At 32.6% G+C, this 20,113-nt stretch overlaps 1 protein-coding gene across 1 annotated transcript; it reads right to left on the bottom strand.

The window, feature by feature from the left end:
* Nucleotides 1-1,431: 1,431 nt before the first annotated feature.
* On the bottom strand, nt 1,432-18,237 carry LOC115883473 (protein Lilipod-like; the record flags this gene model as incomplete). The annotated part of the gene is made up of 8 exons (XM_030901838.1): nt 1,432-2,040; nt 7,894-8,050; nt 11,993-12,224; nt 15,557-15,711; nt 15,767-15,928; nt 15,980-16,132; nt 17,576-17,641; nt 18,007-18,237. Coding segments are annotated over 8 exons (1,241 nt in total), but the record flags the coding sequence as incomplete, so codon positions are not given.
* Nucleotides 18,238-20,113: the final 1,876 nt, after the last annotated feature.

The following is a 20,113-nucleotide window of genomic DNA, read 5'->3' as shown; positions in this document are numbered from 1 at the left end:
TGGACGCCGTTTTTTATCATACGGTAGATATATGTACAAATATTTTATTTAAACATAAATATTATTTTCTCTATTTGTACCTTGTACGGAGCGATCAACATAGTAACATTATTTATCAGCTGTTATTACTAACGTCAAAACAAACCAAAAATTAAATATTATGATAAGTTTTTGACGATATTTAAATTCGATTTCTATAATAATCTGAGATAATCAAAACGAGATGAGAAATAAATGGGTTTAATCGGAAGGTTTTCTAATTCTGTTATTGAATAAGTGTATTAAACAATATGGGTTACGTGCTTGTAAGAATTTTTTATAAAAAACCGCATATTAAGTATGATATGGTCTCGTACACTTTCGATTAATAATTCATTGGAAATGTTTAATGTAAAACCGCTCCAATAAAAACAGTCGCTCGGCGTAGACTATTCGTCCCCCTCCCATGCATTCTCTGATTTGGCCTGATGGCGCCGATAGCTCGAATGGCGCCGATAGATCGAAGCGCACCGATCTAATGGGGTGCGCGGACTTACATTTATTTCAATGTAAACTGAAAATTACGTGCCGCTCGCTCGCGCCGAGAACCATTCTGTGCGCGCCCTCCTTAATAGCAACCTTTAAAAAATATTATCATTAACTTGTGAAAGTTTTAAATATAAGTACTCATTGATTCCTCAATCCTCCAATAATTTATTAATTTTATTTTTATTCTAATTTTATTAATTGTTATTAATGAAATTGCGGTTATCTTATCAATAAGGCCGAATTCGACAAAATATCAAGAGATAACTTTTAATTGGCATTAAACGGCCTAGACAATTTTGATATCAAAAGAAAAAAAGTCAGTGGCGCACATGTTTTTTTTTGAAAAATATTCCAGTGATAACCCATACGCAAATATGCATGTCCCTGATGAATTTATCGACACTTTTTTAGCATTAAAATATGTAGCACTTATAGTAACTTTCATCCTCAAAATTTCATTCGAATCACTTTCGGAAGAAAATTATAATAAATAGAAAGATATTAAGACTTTAACACCCTGTAGCTACGAAACAAAGCAGAATCGGGCCTATGTTGATATGAAAAATAAAAAACTCCCTCACATATTTAGATATTCTCTTTGTAGTTGGGCCCATCGTTGTCTATGGTTGGTTCTGCGGGCCCAAGTTATTCCTGCTAATTTCCTCTTATCATAGTCCCATCTCAGGTTTGTTCTACTTCTAGGTCTCTTAATTCCTCGTGGGTACCATGCTGTAATTTTTGTGGTCCATCTGTTGTGAGTCCTTCTTGCCAGGTGTCCCGCCCATTGCCACTTGAGAGATTTGAGGAATCTCCCCACGAGAGATGGAACATGTTTTTAGAAACACCCTGTATAATTCAAGGAGAATGTTTTCAAAAATTTAGAGGGAAAACAAAATACAAAAATAAAAATCAATATGCTTTATTACATCACGAATGATATGCTTGTAACAAGTTATGGGTACTTAATGTTGAGCAATAAATATAAATGAATTTAATATTACCTAAAATTAAAATTCTTAACCTAATTACAAGTTTTAGGTATCGAAGGCTAAATATTCTGCTTGCTTATTTTATAAATACAATATAAAATCAGTTAATCACAGATGCATTATATGTTTTTAACAAAAAGAAACCACAGGAGCTTTGGCAAATTGTATTTTAGTTTATATTCTATTCAAAAACTGACAACAAATATGGACTTATTCTTTTATTGTTAAGAAACATAGAAATTTTAAAAATATATAATAATACCACAAGGAATACTATTTTAAAATAACAAGGGCAAACGTACATACATAGCAAAGGCAGTATAATTCTTAATATAAACATTCAAAAAACACTTAAATCACAAATTTTCAAATAAATAATATCAAGCGTGTATATACAAAATTGGTACTTAAAATTAGTAACAAACAAAATGTTACCTGCTACTCACTCTTTATCAAAAACGAAGACCTGGGTGTATTAGAAACCATCACTTGTGGCTCGTGCAATTTCAAGAATACCATAGCTCTTTAGAAAAAAAAGATTAGGTTAGTTCCAGCCAAAGGTTTAGAATACATATTTTGTAGAAAACTAATTTTTTAAACGATTTCAATATCCAAACGGTCACATACTATTATATGATCAAATAAAATAGTACACTCAAATATCGTAAGTGAATTAATGTTAGTTAAAAAGTGCACACATTGTTAATAAGTATTCTAAAAATGAAACAAACTAATTTCTGAATTAAATGGAGAAAAGAATGGCGGTATATTAGAAACTGCTATTATGAAAGCCAATATGAGATTTAGCCAAAGTATAATTCATAAAAATCAATGACTAAAGAATACAAGGACAAATAGCAACTGTGACCATTCTTCCAAACAGTGCCGTGGCACAAATTTCTCTTAACATAGCCGCTTGAAGCGATATTTATATTTTTGGTAAATGTTTTCACTACGCCTCTGGTGTGTCCTGTAGTATCATACTAATTAATTACGAAAAAAACATATTAAAACGTTAACAAAAGGTACAAATCTAGTATTGACGTATAGCACATATCAAGTACATATAATATTAGAAAAATAATTATCGAATTCAATAAAAAAACGTTAAAAAGGTGTAGTGTACTGTTTATTTCCCTATAAAACGTGACTCCTGGATCTTTCTTATCATTGCGCCTTTTACACTTGAAAGCTGAACAAATCACCATTGTAATAAAGTTTATACAAAGTTCACTACACACAACCAACTATTAAAAATCGCTGAAATTGTCACTGATGACCAGCTGATGATTCATTCGTTATGTCCAAAAATATGGCGTCTAAAGGTCACAAATTTTGCTGCAGCCGTATAGAACGGCCGTATATGGCCGTTATATGTCCTTTATTCTTTAGTGATTGATAAAAATACTAGCCATTTATAGTTTAAAGCAAAAAACACATTATCAGCACAACACAATTGAAAAATAAGTATTGTCACAGTGGCCTTTGAAATAACAAGCGATGGTACTTTTGTCAAATCTACCAAGAAACCTCATTAGAAATTCACAACAAGACTTTAAAAATAATATAGAAAAAAACAATTTTTACGAGTTTTCTAAAACAATTTTGATGGAAAGTTTTTTTGATGCTCAATATTAAATAAAAGGAGAAATAGAGGTCGACTGGCCTAAAATTATCACTAATCGGAATTTCAAAGGCAACTCTGATGCCGTTTAGTTTCAATCATACTTATAAATATTATACAGGGTGTTCCAGGCTGAGCGTACATTACAGGTTTCTAGAGAACCATAATATCTAGATCGGAGATTTTTTGCACATCATTGTTTCACAACGAGATCTATCGATTAAAAATATTTTCAATATGGCGGCACTTCCGGATGTACCGGAAGTTGACAGCAACTTACTTATTTTAAATGGGTGCCCCCATTTTTTATTACATACTTAAATTCTCTGTAAAATTTTATGAATTTTGATATTAAACACTCTATACCTAACATTAACTGTTTTTGAGAAAAAAAAATATTTAAAATTTTTGGATGAAAAAAACCGCCTGTCAAAAATATGTGTATAGCCTAAACGTCAAATTTAGTGATTACACAGCCACTGTGACATAAAGAATAATAATATTCTATTTGAAAAAAATGATTTATGATAATTTTTTAATCGCTCAATTCCATGACACAGCTACCGCCATTATTATATGACATTTGAACAAGTTAATTTTTGAAATAGATAGACAAATGTCTTCTCTTTATGTCACAGTGGCTGTGGCAATCACTAAATTTGACGTTTAGGCTATACACATATTTTCGACAGGCGGTTTTTTTGTCCAAAAATTTTAAATATTTTTTTCTCAAAAACGGCTAATGTTAGGTATAGAGTGTCTAATATCAAAATTCATAAAATTTTACAGATAATTTAAGTATGTAATAAAAAATGTAGGCACCCATTTAAAATAATAAATTTGCTGTCAACATCCTGTATTTCCGAAAGTGCCGCCATATTGAAAATATTTGTAATCGATAGATCTCGTTGTAAAACAATGATGTGCAAAAAATTCGATCTAGATATTGTGGTTCTCTAGAAACTTCTAATGCACGCTCAGCGTGGGACACCCTGTATATCTGGTTGATTTTCCTTTTATGTAATACGTATTACTATAGTTTGTTGATTAAACATTAAGGAAAGAATTGGTATCGTTTTAAAGTCAAAATAATGTGTAGTAGAAAATAGAGACAATTTGTTATGATATGGTAAATGCAATAACAAAATATAAATACAATATTGAAAAAATGATGAGATCCATTAATTAGTTAATAAAAATTAATCTCAAGTAACATGGACCTGGACTCAGTCTATGTCATAAGCTTATACAACTGTCATTCAACGTTACGTCATATATTGTACTACAGATATTATTCACGTGAAAACAGGATGAAATAGATTATGGACATCATACCAGGGGTGGGGGGCATTTCGTAAATTATTCCAAAATTTTGTAGTAACACTCATCCATAACCATAATCACGAAAGTGAAATCACTTTCGTGATTATGGTCTTTTTAATGGATATTGATCAGTGTCAAAATTAAAAGTAGTGTCCTGTCAAGCAAAATTAAAATATTTCTTACTAAACTGTCTATTAGTAAAGCCGGCATGTGTGCCTAAAATTATCAATTAAAACACAACCAAAATTAATAAAGCCAAACATGTCTACTCGAAATTAAAAAAAAAGCCGAACGCGCTCATTACTAAATTTCGGAACGTACTTGACATTTTCTATATCTAAAAAATATGAACTGATCTCAGACATATTCTAAAACGAATATTAGATATATATGAGATAAATAATGATGACGAAACGTTGAATGAATCTTAAAAGACCCGTCATATTATTTCTTATTTTGCCCGCTTCAACATGTTTTGTTCAGATTGAAAAATGTACCATTACTTTTTAATAATAAATAATACCGTTATAATAAAGCTCATTTTTAAATCTATGGTGTTGTGGAAAGTTCTCTAGAAAATGTAGCAAATTTGCTGTGTTCCTGAATGAAATTTGTCATGAAAAGGTTCAAAAATTAATGGCAAATAACGTTACAATATAGGTCTTGTAGATACCGTTTGATAGAATGAAAACAACGCCACAGTATGCATAGATGTACATTTTCCTTAGAGCCGTTATACAGGGTAAATAAATAAGAGCGAAAAAAAATCTTATAAAATCCTTTGTTTTTGGCTTTTTCCCATGTTCATTTTTTATTTTATTTTTGGCTTTTCCCTAAATTATTTCGATAAAAAGTTCCCAATCACCCATCACAATACCCATTTCAATCTCGTGTGTGTACTAGGTAAACATATTTAATAGGAAGTATTAAATTTTAGTGTGTATTTCTAGTGGGATAACTAATAATGTATTTTCTCCTTGATAAATGCTCTTTTGAATTGAAAAACTTCTGAATTGTGCTGTTATAAATGCTCTACAAAAGTTTTTATGATTGGTCGGGTGATAATAAAAGTAATAAAATATTGCAAGTTGAGTAGCTGAGCCTAAAATAGCAATTTTTTTGTAAGGTGATTTTAAGAAAGCCGATACTATTCTGATTTTGGTTCACCCTATATAACCAAATAAGCTCCAATTAAAATGTTATTTCTACGTCTTGTGACGTAGTTTTCGTGCCATCACCGGTAGAGGTACCTATTTCAAAAATAAAAAATTTAACATACTAATTCATAGTATATGGGGTGTTCTAAAATGTCAAATTGTATGTTAGGGCCAATATTTATTTTTTGACCATTAATATTTTTGTATTTTTAAAACATTTATTATAAAAAATATAAAACTCTAACAAATAAACGCTAAAAGGCCTTTTTTAATAAACAAAAAAGGCGTACATCAGTCTTAATATGTATGTGTAAGGTCTGAATAACCATCGTTGAATGTTACGTCACATATCATCGCACTTTCACGTGAAAACCATGAAATAGATCACATATTGATATAGATTATATCATTGCATATTTGTTTCTAGACATTTCACTTTTGAGAGGATGCGATACTACAGGTGTGACGATAACGGGACCAGTTGACAATTTTGATTTTATTTTTGTTGTTATAGGTACATTTCCCCAAAATTTAGTGTTGTTAATCGATAATTGGAGTGTTTTCTATTAAAAAAAAATATGGTGTCGTGTGCTGTACTTAGTGGTAGTAATATTAGAAGAAACTCACTGGAATACCATTTCACAGGTAGCATAATGAATAATGTACAGGGTGGCTCGAATTCGACGCTCATCATTGGGATTTCGGAGACCGTAAGAGATACAGGATCGGTTAAATGGAGGCAAAGTTGCGCAGTTTGATGCTCAATAAAATATTCTGGTGATGGAATTTTCTGTACGAAACGTCGGCAAATATCAAAGTGACTATATATAGTGTTTTAAGAGTGATGAAAAGATTTAATTAAACTGAAAAAAAATCAGGTCCGTATTTAAAAAAATTAAGTTGATGACGGTCGCCTGAAGCCGAAACGTCAGAGTCAATATTTAATCACACAGAGTTATAGAGCAGAAAGAGTGGCCATGAAAATGTGTTTTTCATTTTAAGTTATCTTAACAAATAAAGCCAGGAAACAATAGAAAACAAAATTGAAAATTCCGTTTTATTCGAATATATTCGGAATTTTTCAAAATGCAATACGGGATTTTATTGAGCATCAAATAGCGCAACTTTGGCCTACATTTAATCGATCCTCTATCTCTTACGGTTTCTGAGATCCCAATGATGAGCGTCGAATTCCAGCCACCCTGTACAGGCCAGTAATGAGCTACTACAAAATCATGGATAAATAAATAAAAAAATAGGTTACGAAACACATACGTACATATTGTTTAATGGATTAACGTTAGATTAGATTAGCTCAAGGTAAAATTTAATTCTTATGTTTACTTTTATTATTTGAATTTTACTTAGCCCAGTCCTGACAAATCGTTACAGTTTACCCCGCCCCCTGGTCCCGTTTTTAATTCATAGAAATAGGTATTGTAGCGCCTCCTATCTCTTATTCCTCAATGGTTGACGGTGATACCGATCAGTATCACACAAAATTCAAATCGGTTTGTTACTCAAATGTTACCCGCTTAAAACTGGCATGTAGGCCTAAAATTATAAATTGAAACATAACTAAACTGAATAAAACCCAAACATACCTACTTAAATTAATAAAATATACAGGATGAGTCTTAAATAAGTGCAAATATTTTCAGAGCTGGTAGATCTCGATAAAAGAAACATATTTTCTCTTTGCCATTTTTCAAATAGGTCGAAAATAACTCGAGTTATTTAAGTTTGAAAATTAAAAAAAAAATGTTTTTTTTTGGAAAAATTTTGAGAGCCACCGGATTTTTTCTGTATTTGCATCCCTTTTAGTGCTGTAACCATAGAGTAAATCTGTAACTATGGTAATAGGTATCAGAGATTAAGAGATTATACCGTGGGAAAATTTGCGGTGAACAGGCAGTTCTAAAGTTTTGAAAAATATACAGGGAAATTTAAAAGAAAAGGCTCGATTTTCAATATCTTTTTTTTGCGAAAAAAAACCTCATAGATGTGTTCCTGGGGTCGAAATATACCACCCCTGAAAATATTTGCACTTATTTAAGACTCACTCTGTATATTCATAATTTTTCGGAACGCCCCTGAAATTTCCTAAACAATATGAACTGATCTTGGACACACCCTAAAACGGATAATAAAAAAATAATGATGACGTAACGTTGAACGATCGTTGTCCAGACTATACGAGTAGCTGCGTGGCGAAATATATTAGTTAAGAAACGATACACAGTTAGTTAAAAACATATAATTCTCAACTAACCGGGCGTACAATTCCCTTCTCACTTTGGCTGTGAACTTATTAACTATGCACAGGGACGAGACGGTGGCGAATAGTATGTTGTAGAGAAGAATTAGTTTAAAATTTCCCAGCCACTCTATACTGCCGAAGTCTCCCAAAAGATCGAAATTTGTTATACCTGAAAAATAAATGTCTCTAGTAAAACTTTTTGCCATTTAAAGAAAACAGTTATAAAGTAAAACTTCTATTTTATGCTAAAAGATACTCTTTCCAGAATCAACGGAAACGATTTTCTTAGTCTGGACTCTGTTCTTTAAAGTTAGGTCTAAAGCTTGATTTTCATGCATCTGTTATCCGACGATACGATATTAACTTTATTGGTGGAATTTAAAGACATGGATTGGTTAGAAAATTACGCAGTTTTTAAATCTATTGCATTTTCATGCCTCCGTTCATCGGATATACGATTTGCTGGTGATTGGTGTCATTTTATATGTTCATTTCCATAACGATTTCGCTGTTTTACTTACGTTTTCGAGAGAGAATTTTGAGAAAGCTTGTTGTTTAATATATCTTTTGCTATGCTCTCCTGAACAGATTGCGGACCGTCCGGCTACCGGTAGACGTTGCGTTCACTACTGCGCATTAGAGATGAGCGATATTTTTGTACCGGCGACTTTTACCGGTGACTTATATGGTCACTGGTAATACCAGGGACCTACTTCTCTGGTGAGCAGCGACCAGCGACCTCGGTCGCTGTTGAAAAACTCGCTTCGGTGAACAGAAAACTATCGACGGTGACTATGATATGGTCGCCGGTCCCTGGTCGCTGCATCGAATCTTGGCGCAAACGGAGCCCAACGGTGAAATGTGCGACAGGCGATATATTGCAAAATGCAGACGAGCCTATTATATGATTTATTTATTTATTATTGATTTATTTTTTATAACTCTCTAATTCTTGGATCTATTATCACAACCTACTATTGGAATCATATAAAATGTAATATATTAGTATAAATTTAATTATCAATTGCAAAATTGTTTAACTAACAAATTTAATTGTATAACTATGTAGTAGTCAGACAACATATTTTTTGCGTAAAATTTTGTATATTTGTGATTGTAAATGAATAAAGATTATTATTATTGTATACGGAACTCGTTCAGATATTGACGCTGAATAAAAAAACATTCTCTGTTTATACCTGGCATTTAATAGAATGTATGTATCTTTCCCTAATTAATTGACAGTGCCTATTGTGCGAGAAACAAGAATATTTGAGCGGCTCTCGTAACGGAATATAAATTTAAAATTAATCTAATACATAAATAGTCATATTAAATATTAAATAAAATTCCCAAAGAAACATAGTATATTTTTTTTACTAGACAAAAAGAAATGGTATCTAAAACGTTATATCTTTGTTTTTTTGGTGAATATAATTTAAATATTATTTTTAGACATGATATTTCGTAATTTATATATTTAAATAATTATAATTGATAAAAGGTCGAATTCGTTCACATTTTTTTCTGTCGCACTTTTATGACAATTACTTCCATTTGTTTCCTTTTTTTTCTTTTTCACAATAATAAACATCGCAACTATTTAATAGACGTACAGCGGCGTATCGATCGAGTTAATTTAACCAGCGACTGAAACAGTGCCTTCGGCGTGAGTCACTGGTCGCTGAGAGAAGTAAGAATTATCCAGTGATCGCTGGTCGCCGCCACACATACGATACGCCCGGTCACCGTCTCGGCTTCTAGCGCAAGCTGCAAACGGAATCGGATGAAGATAAGCGGTATTTTGTATCGGTGAGTCCTGACGACGCCGACGGTCCCGGTGACTGAAGTCGCTGTTAAGAGTAACCAGTGATCGTCTGGTCGCTTTCACCGGTATACCGGTGACTTAAAAGTCGCTGTTAAGCTCAACTCTACTGCGCATCATATCTATTCAACATCTTGTCACTACTGCGCATCCCAACTTCGCTCTGTATTTCAGGAACTAAGGAGGCTAGGATAAATATATGTCTAGCATATTTAGTTTCATAAAAAAGTACCAAATTAATGTGAAAATTGCATCATTGTATCTTTATTCATAAACAAGAAATCCCATAAACCACACGAAAATGGAATCCCTGCACATATGTGATGCGCAGTAGTAAACCGAAGTAGTCTACCGGCAGCCAGACGGCCCGCACTTTGGTCAGGAGCGCAAACACAGGAGAGCATAGCAAAAGATATATTAAAGAATCAGCTTTCTTAAAATTCTCGTTTTCCCGACTTTGCTAGTTCTAGTACTATTATATTTTTATTAAGGTTAGATTAAACTTGTCAAAACGTCCGTTATCGTACGATCTTTCTCCGTTGACGGGCTTGGAGTAAAACAATTACGGATGAAAAAGGGCACGAAAACAAAACCAAACCAATCAGAGCGCCGTCGAACCATCGTATCAAGGGAAACGGACGCATGAAAATCAAGCTTTAGTCTGGAAAGAGTAAAACAGTTTTAGTCAAAAACGTTTTTAATTAAATGTGGTTTCATGTGATACGTCAATGCAAATGGGTTAACGCATACTGATCAGTCGCGAGCTTTAAGACAGGTTAGTTTAGTTTCAGGCTGATCGACGTTGAGCGCTGGATCGTTGTTTTATGATAAAACATTTTTAGCCACGACGCGCGACTCTTCTGTATCTGCTGCTGTGCACATTCAATTGTAAATAAAACATTTTGCTTTTCTTCGAAACAATTTTTTATAAAAGATAAAAAAAAACGTTTTTGACTAAAACAGTTTTACTTTTTCTGAGTGCATCTAGCTTTAGTGGCTGTTTATCTAGCCAACAGAAATCACTAATTGTTTCAAAGACTTTCTTATTCATATAAAAGATATTATTAATTTATATTTTTTTGAGGGGATATTGCTAAAGTGAGTAGTAATATATTTCATATTAAAATATATTCCATAAATTATATTTAGGTTTCCGACCTTACCATGTATACTACAATATTCAGGCAACAAAATCTGAGCAATTTTCTTTTTGAAACAACCGTTGAATTAAAGTAAGACAGATTATAAAGGTTATGAGTTATGAGTATGTCCAAAAAATGTTTTTGTCACGCATCTAATCAAGATTTGGACATGAGGAAGCTGTCCGCGTATGACTGTTAACAGTTTTAACCAAAATGTCATCAAAATGGTGCATTTCTGAAGGAAAAATTGGTTCTAATAAACAGGAAACTGTTGTTACGCTTGAAAAAATAATGCTGACTATTTTTGGGAAAAGATGTCAGAAAGGGAAAACCATTACAGGAGAATACTAGGCATCATAACTTTTTTAAACTGCTAGACCACCCTTCATATTCGCTAGATTTCGCTTCCATCGATTCTCTGAAATCTTTATTCTCTGAAGATACTCTCAGAGAATAAAGATTTTCGTCAACTGAGGAGGTTATCATATTCGTTCACAATTATGTTGCTGAAAATGACACGCCAGCACCTTTCTGCTGCCCAAGTCGAAACCAACTTAAATCAGAGGTCAAGAACCTTACAGACTCCATCTGTAACCTGGAACGGGAATCCTCCAAAGGTTTAAGATACTAGAAGAAATTTCTCAAGACTTAAGTAAGCAAGATTAGTAAAGACATCTCTGGATACAGTAGTACCTCAGTAGATTGAAGCTAAGAAACAACGGCGAAGGCAGATTCTGTGGGGAAACGGGAAAACATCAGAACAACTCATCACTGAGTGCTCCGAGACTACAATCATCCGTACCATAAACCTAAAGGTATGACCGATACTGGAGATGGAGAACTAACCTCTGTAAAATCGTCTCATATAGTGGCTTTTGTCAAAGCCCTAAGACTGTATGAAGAGTTATAGCTTAAGAAAGGGGGACACAATAGATTTATAAGATCGCGGTGATTAACTTCCCCAATACCATACAATCTACATCTACATCTAAGGTGACCATCATGGTGAGATCGGAAATTTTCATAGGACTACCGGCGGCGTGAAGAGAACAGAATAATTGTAAAATTATAATAAAAACTGTAATCTGTTCATGACAATCAACCAATCAACTGTTACAAAATAAGTATGATTTAAACTACTTACCTAGAATTTTTGACAACAGTGGCAACGCTGAACTAATGATCAAAACCAAAGCACAGTTGGCTATCACTAAAGTAAATGAAGTGCTTTTAACGGTGGGTCTCATTTTCTTCACCCACGGTGCGGTGTAGAAACCTATCGATGATGTGGCGATGAAATAGACGATCATGGTGATTTCTAAAGCGGCACCAAACGGTCCTAATTTAGATAATGAACTTACTCCTAACGTGAATTGCTAAAAATAATAATCTCAAATTAATTCAACTCCATAGAAATTTATCATAATAATTAAACATTGGCACTCAAATTCTACATAACTTCCCTTTTAACATTTTTGCTGTAAATTGGTGCAATGACAGTTCTCACTTGACATATATGAAAAATTAATAATACTATATTATTGATCGAGCAATTTATGCTAGCCATTATTCGGGCAATAATGGCTATAAATTGCGAGTTGAATTCTATACTTTGTCCACGGCCATTATAATAATTATGAGGAGTGTTTGAATTTGTATTTTTAATGTTAATCTTACTATTAATTATTGTATTCATGTTTTAGGGGAAAATGTCACTACCTACTTAAAATTTGGCAATTTCAAACGTCAAAATTAACTAAAAGATAATAAAAACGTCAATATCATAAGCTGCTATGCATCGAGAGTCACAGTCATCTCGAACTATTCAATTTTCAAATATATGGGAAGTTTATTATTAGATGTGTTTTACGACATACCTGTATATTAGTACTTTTTTCTACCACCTTTAGTAAAATAAATTTGTTGAAAAATGATAGATCGTACCACCAGCAGCTGACGTTTTGTTGTTTTGTGTAACTAAAGTTGGCAATTTGTGTTTTATTTATCGTTATATATGTATTTGAATTTTATTGATGCTGCTTCAAGTTTTTTGCATATAAAACATACTTCTACCAACTTTAGTGGAGTACAGTTGTTGGAGAACGATAAATTGGAGTACCAGCATCTGACTTTTTGTTGTTTTGTGTAACTAAGTTGGTAATTTGTGTTTTATTTAAAGTTATACATGTATTTGACTTTCATTGATATTATTTCAAGTTCTTTGCATGAAAATATCGTACCAACGTTCTTTAGTCAATCAGGAGATTGATTTTTGTTCTGTTACAGTGGCAACTAAATATACTAATAACACGGATTCGGAAAACGAATTTATGCCTTTAGCAATCCTCCAGTCTAGAAAGTTTTTATAGGCAGACATGTAATGAGCCTTAGACTTTTGTGGTTTGGTAAGCAATCCAAGACTTGCTCATTTGGCCGCCTCTGCTGTCTCTGGTGGGGTACAGGCATAGACAAACAAATAAAAAGAGACTGGCAAATTAAATGGCAAAGAGAGGGACAACGTTCCCGTAGCGCAACTCAGAACGCAAAATGTCGTTCTATTTATGTTGATCTGCGCATTGCGTCTATTGGGCCCACTATCTGATTCTAATATGACAAGAGAGAAAGAAGCAGCCATATAAAACGTAATTTCTTTTGGTGATTTACCTTTTTTTCTAAACTCTCCATTTTATTGACTTATATGGATAGGGAACAAATTCCTTTGTTCCATATAGGTATTTATATTTTGTAACTTATAATTTTAGGTTATACTATTTGTTATTTTATTTGCTGCAGGAACCAGTAGGTATCATCTATTTTTTATATGTATTGGTGCCCCCTTTCTCTGATAGATATGTTAAAGACACCCGGTAAAATAAAAGTAAGTAGTTATATTTATCATCTTATTAAGAAAAAAGTAGAAGTAGTAGTGTCAAAAATATTTCGAACCTCTCTTAACATAACAAATTAATACAATTAATTTTTTTCATTTTTTGGGTAGGTAGTTTATAGCTGGTTTGTTGTTAGCTGGAAACTTTATTAATATACCTATTTAACTTTTGTTTTAGGATTAAAACTGAACTTGAAAATGGTTCATGATTCTCGTATAGTCTAAGAGCTAGCAACGTTTTCGAGAAAGTATTTTAAGATATCTGGCTTTTTGATATATCTTTTACTATGCTCCCTGGAACAGCATACGGCCCGTCTGGCTGCCCATACCCGTTGCGTTTCCTACTGCGCATCGGAAGAATATCATATATTTTTTATTAATTTTAGTCCTATAAATTCTGCTATTGAATATAAATCGAACATGTCTCCATAGCGCACTCTCCACCCGGATTTGAACTATGAATCTTCGGTTCGTGGTCGGAAACTCTACGCACTGCGCTATGGAGACATGTTCGATTTATATTATATACTAGAATTTAAAGGACTAATAAAAATATAGGATCTTCTTTCAATGCGCAGTAGGGAACGCAACATTTACCGGCAGCCAGACGGGCCGCATGCTGTTCTAGAGAGCATAGTAAAAGATGTATCAAGGAGCCAGATGTCTTAAAATACTTGTTTTTCCGACGTTGCTAGCTCTCGTACTATAAAGTCTTCTTGGATATTCACTTGGTTATTGCAATTAGGCAGTTTTTTCGAAAATTAGATTTTTAATGCCCTTAAAAAAAATTGGCCGATCGTTTCAGTCAGTTCTTCTGGATTTAAAATTGGTAGGTGGGTGGAATAAACACTGTTATTTTTTGTTATTATATTATAAAAAGTTTATTTATTTTTATGTATAAATAAATATGTTAATAAAACAGTACAATTTTTGCTTTTTTTTATAATTTCCCTTATAATAGTAGTATTCTTTCGTTCTGAAAGAAACTGCAAATTTTCACTTTGATTTATTCCCTACACCACGTTCCCTTTACGTGGTATAGGGAATAAATCAGTCTAAGTGAAAATTTTCAGTTTCAGAATGAAAGAATACTACTAATAATGGCTAATTTAAATTTTCCGCCAGCCAGAATGTGCGATAATGTCTTACGATACGTTTTATACCTATCTCTTTCTTTTTCATATAAAGCACACATAATAAAGAAAGATAGCAATAAAGACGTACGTCCGCTATGGTCCTGCTAATTGGTTTCAAAATTGTTATTCTGAGTTGCGCTACGGGAACGCGGTCCCACTCTTTACCATGAGATTTGTCAGTCTCTTTTTATTTGTTTGTCTGGGTACAGGGCTCATTATGCACTCTCATAATTCATTTTTTGATTTTAAACGCGTTCTTGATATGCCACTTAATAATCACTACCTAGTTAACATTTGACAATTTTAAACGTCAAAATTAATAAAATGAAAAGATAAGAAAAACGTCAAATCATCCACGCCGCGCATCGGGATGTTGTGAGTGTCACGTTGGCATAGCAACAAATGTAAAGTAAATGCAAAGTGTGATTTATCATAATTCACTGTTATCAGCTGTTTGATATATCTATTACAAATATGGATACCATATTCCTTCAGCTAGAAAGTAGAATATTGATTTATTATTAAGTGGTCGTGGACAAAGTTAGTTATTTGGCACGCTAATTGATTCTGCATAAAGTTGTTTATAATAATTCACAAAAAAATAAATTTTTTAAACTTTCTGTAACTACTGTATATAATAGTGGCTAACTATTTCCAAAAATTTATTAAATTTTCTTGTACATACCTTTGAACTACTTGGCAAAGCCTTGATTCCTATTAACAATGACAGAGTGTTTTGCACAACTAACAAAACAGCAATTATTGTTAAACCTATTAAAAGTAACATGGCTATGGGATATACAACATTTCTTCTGAGCGATGAGGTCTTTCTTTGCTTATCTACAATATATTAATAATAAATAAGAATTAATTTAAACAGTCTATTGAACATTACCAAGAAGAAATCGTTTCTGGGCAATCTCTTTTAACTTCACACTTAAACCGTTCTGTAACTCCCCATTTCTCAAACGCAAGAAACAGTCATCTAACTTATATTCGTCATTATAAATAGGACTGTCATCAACAGCCATTGGCTCTGGACTCAGAAAGAAATGCCCTGAAATAGGCACTTGTTTGAAAAAAAAATCACAAAAATAATTTAACACACCTGTGGATTGGACTTGTTTCAGTCTTCTGTTTAAGCATTCTTCTTCTATAGCATAAGCGAAATAATCTTCATTTATATCGTGTAAAAATTGAGGCTTTATTAAAAAAATTCCGACTACGTCGAATAGACGTACAAAACCTAAGGGGGTGCATACTGAAAAAATAAAAAAACAGCAAAAATAAATTTGAAGTCAAAACCAGAAAATGAACTACAGATGCGATAATTAGTTTAACGATCGTTCAACGTTACGTCATTATTATTTATCTAATACCTGTTTTATGGTGAGTCTGAGATTTCCAGTACATTCAGAATTTAGTAAATGAGGGTGCGTTCCGAAGTTACTGTTTTTAAGTAGGTATGTTTGGCGTATTCATTTTGATTGTGTTTCTATTTTTACTTTAGAATTTTGTTTGACAGCACAATCAAATTTTAATTTTGACACTGATACTAGAAGCAATGAGCAGTGCTTTACACTCAACAGATGCCGCAATGAACGTCTACAATCTATGTGTAAAGGAAATGTACGATAATAGATGGCGTAACACTGAACGATGGTTGTACAGAGTTTTAATTAGCCATGCTTCTGAATTCCATTTATATGATTCGTTTTATTCATTTACATGATTAATTAGTTTAGCGTTGGTGCCAAAATAATGTAATTTAGCTTCATTATACTTTGTAATTAAGTGTTAAAACTCGTTTTCGAGATGTATTAGTGGGAAACATTATATGAGAACTATAACGACGACAGGTGTGGCCAGTATATTGCCAGGCTGTATTTAAGTTTGGCAAATGTTCTATCTTAATTCAATCTTTTAATTTTAAAGGAACTGTATGAACTGTAACAAATGAAGAGTTGAGTATCAAAAATCTTCTTATCCATTTTTGGTAATTTTGAGTTAAAATATTTATACTCTAATATTGGCCGCCTTGCACAATATTCAGTATACTTTTTGTGGCATAAGTCATTCTATCCTGTATAATTCACAAGAAGGCCTATATTACATACATGTTCTAAAACTAATCTTATCCATGCATATATTGTCAGCAAAACTTCCCAAGTAGCATTTTTGAACACATTTTATGCAATGTTTCGAAATAAAAAGCGATTTGTGTTACAAAACATATGTATCAAAAATGTGTTGAAGTAATTTCAGAACTCTTGTGTTTTGACACAAACACCATCATAGTTTCGATACTGTTTCGCAATGTTTCTCAGCAGAGATTTTGCTTCGATTTTGTGTCTAAAAATGTTACTTGGGTTGTCATATCAAAATTACCAAAAATGGACAAGACATGTTTAACTGTTAAACAGTTTGTAAAAAATGAACAAAAACAGTGAAAAAAAATCACTATAGAGTCATTTTTTTTTCAAATTTAAATAACACGTCAGAAACTGCAATCTGTTCAATGAGATGATACATGACAGTCACAATTGTCTGTCATTTTAATTCACAGGTAAATTGCATTTTCTGTCATATTTTGGATGTCGTTAACTTACTACTTAAAGATTTTATGCACATTCCAATGTTTTTAACTAATTGTATAGTAAATTCAGAAAAATCGAGGCATATGTGTAAAATAAATTAAACTTACCTAATAAAATAAGAACTCCTAGAAACGATATGCAGGAGTATAAAAAAGGGAGGTAGGTCCATAAATCTAAAAAACACATGTACATTAGAAAATGTACTAGCATTAAAATAAAAAATCTATGAAAAACAATTCATAAGAGCTCAAACGCACTGACGACCAGGTCGCAGCGACCAGCCAATGGCCAGGCCATTAAATCAAATGATGAAAAAAATAAATCAAGCGGTCTCAGCTTGATTGCTGTGACCAGTAATACCATTAAATCAAATACTGGTCTGGCGACCATACGCACTGACGACCAGGTCGCAGCGCGTTTGAGCTCTAAATCAGAAATTTTAGATAATTATCGATAAAATAATCCCATCCCTACTTGTACCCACCATTAAATTAACAAAATCCGTAAATACCCGAATGCAAACAAAAATTAAACTTACTGAATATGGGTATTAAGCTGGCTTCTTCTTCGTTAAACAAAGCTGAAAGGACATACGTCATGCCCAGTACAACAACAGTTAAAAGAGTTAAAACGACGAACGTTTCGTACACTCTCGCCCAAAGTCTTTTTCTTTGGCCAAAAAATCCCTCAGATTCGGTGAAGAGATAAGCGAACGGTAGCAGTACAAACATGGATAAGTTTGAAAACAAAAATACGTAGTTCCATAGACCTAAAATATTTCCATGATTATTACTTTCAATATTATTAAAATTATTACTTTCAATAATATTACTTTACAAAATATTAGATAATATTTATGTGTTAGTATTAAAACTAATAACGTGGTATAACATAATCAAATAAAACGCAATTTTATGGAAAAAATCCATTCCAAGTATTTTGTTTATAGTTTCAAAGCGATATACTGAAAGATCACTTCATAATCTAATTTTAGCTGTCTAAAGAGTTTTAAATTTTTAATTAAAAAATATTTATATAAACGAGTTTTATTCCTAAAATTTTAGCATTTTATAATTTAACTTTCATTTGGAAATATCGTCACAGAAACAAAAATAAAAAATAATCCAGTAATATTACGATTTAAACCCGACAAAATTCAGAAAGTTTTGAAAATTGGTAGGTATGTTGGGGATAGCATGAGGATTACTAAACCGAAAAGTTCCCACCCCTAAATAGTGTGCGTCATCCCCCAGGACATCGTTTCTACCCCCATTTTGAATTTTTTTTAGATAATCTCGGCAACGGTGCAATTCTTGACAAAAATACCTATATAGGAAATTGTTCTTCATAAAATTCTCTATCAAAAAGATAATTACACTTTTTTTCTAAAGTTAATAATAAAGTGGCAAATAGGGTGCAAATATAAGGGTTGGTTACTGGTACTTGGTTTACTGGTACAAAAACCAGTAACCACTAAATTATACTTAGAATCTTAATATACGTTCTTCTACCCTTATAAAAAGTACTTATTTCCACATCATCCTAGAGGTAAAGTATAAAGGTGTATATATAATAAAGTTGCGGATTGTAAATCTTGAGAACTGTAAATCCTTTTGCAAGTATTACCCTGTTTTTCTCAAGCGTTCCCTGTTTAAAAATTTGATATCTTTGTGAGAGGGAGAAAGTGCAATAAGAAGAACTAGCAGATCAATATCTTGCCCCACTATAACAGTTGTATCGCAATTATTATATTTTTCTATAACAGTTTGAATTATTAATAAATCGGCGTCATCCGCAGCAACAAATACTTCTATACCTTCTTTCCTAAATTTGTTTACTAGTTCTGTGATTAAACGTTCTTAATTAAACAAATTAATTAGGAAGTTCTGCTGAGTTTCAGAGACAACAGTATTCTCGTCAAACATAATTTGAGGACAGCTTCTTTGAAGTAGCCGCCTATGTCGTTCTAGGCTCTTCATGCTGTTTGCATTTTCCATATAACCATCGAACACGACAGTTACTCTATTCCCATAATGTTTTTAATGTAACTAACGTAAGCGTTGTATACAATGTTAAATGTCCCTTTTTTTGGCCATATTACGCGGCGAAGCAAATATCCTCCATTAATGACATACTCGATGTTTTCAAAAATATGGTCTCGTTCTGGAACTTTATTGACAATCTGGTATAAAGCTGCTTTATTAGTTTTCTCATTAGGCCTTTCGCATCGAAAAGAGAAAGAGGTACTGAAGCTAATTCGAAACTAAAGTACTTTTTTTAACTCCAGGCTAGACATCATTGCCATTAATTTTCATTGTATTGCTCAAACTAGATATCGGCTTTTCACGATTTGCACGACGCACTTTTAAACTTTTAAATAAAATCCCATCTTTAACATTTGATAATTAGTGGATTAGGCTACAGGGGATAGCACTTTAAAAAAAACGCATCAAATACTTTACCTCTAGGGTGATGTGGAAATAAGTACAAATCACCCATTTTATAGGGGTGTGAGAGTGCGAGAGAGTGAGAGAAAAACGTATATTAAAATTCTAAGTATAATTTAGTGGTTACTGCTTTTTGTTAGCGTTAAACATTAAACTTTAAATTAGATTGAACTGCAGATAGTGCTAGTCATAACCAAC

The sequence above is a fragment of the Sitophilus oryzae genome, unplaced genomic scaffold, assembly GCF_002938485.1.
Source record: "Sitophilus oryzae breed Bouriz unplaced genomic scaffold, Soryzae_2.0 scaffold_1907_pilon_pilon, whole genome shotgun sequence".
NCBI lineage: Eukaryota > Metazoa > Arthropoda > Insecta > Coleoptera > Curculionidae > Sitophilus > Sitophilus oryzae.
The sequence above is the reverse complement of the archived record's forward strand: the minus strand, read 5'-3'. Positions and strand labels throughout refer to the sequence as shown.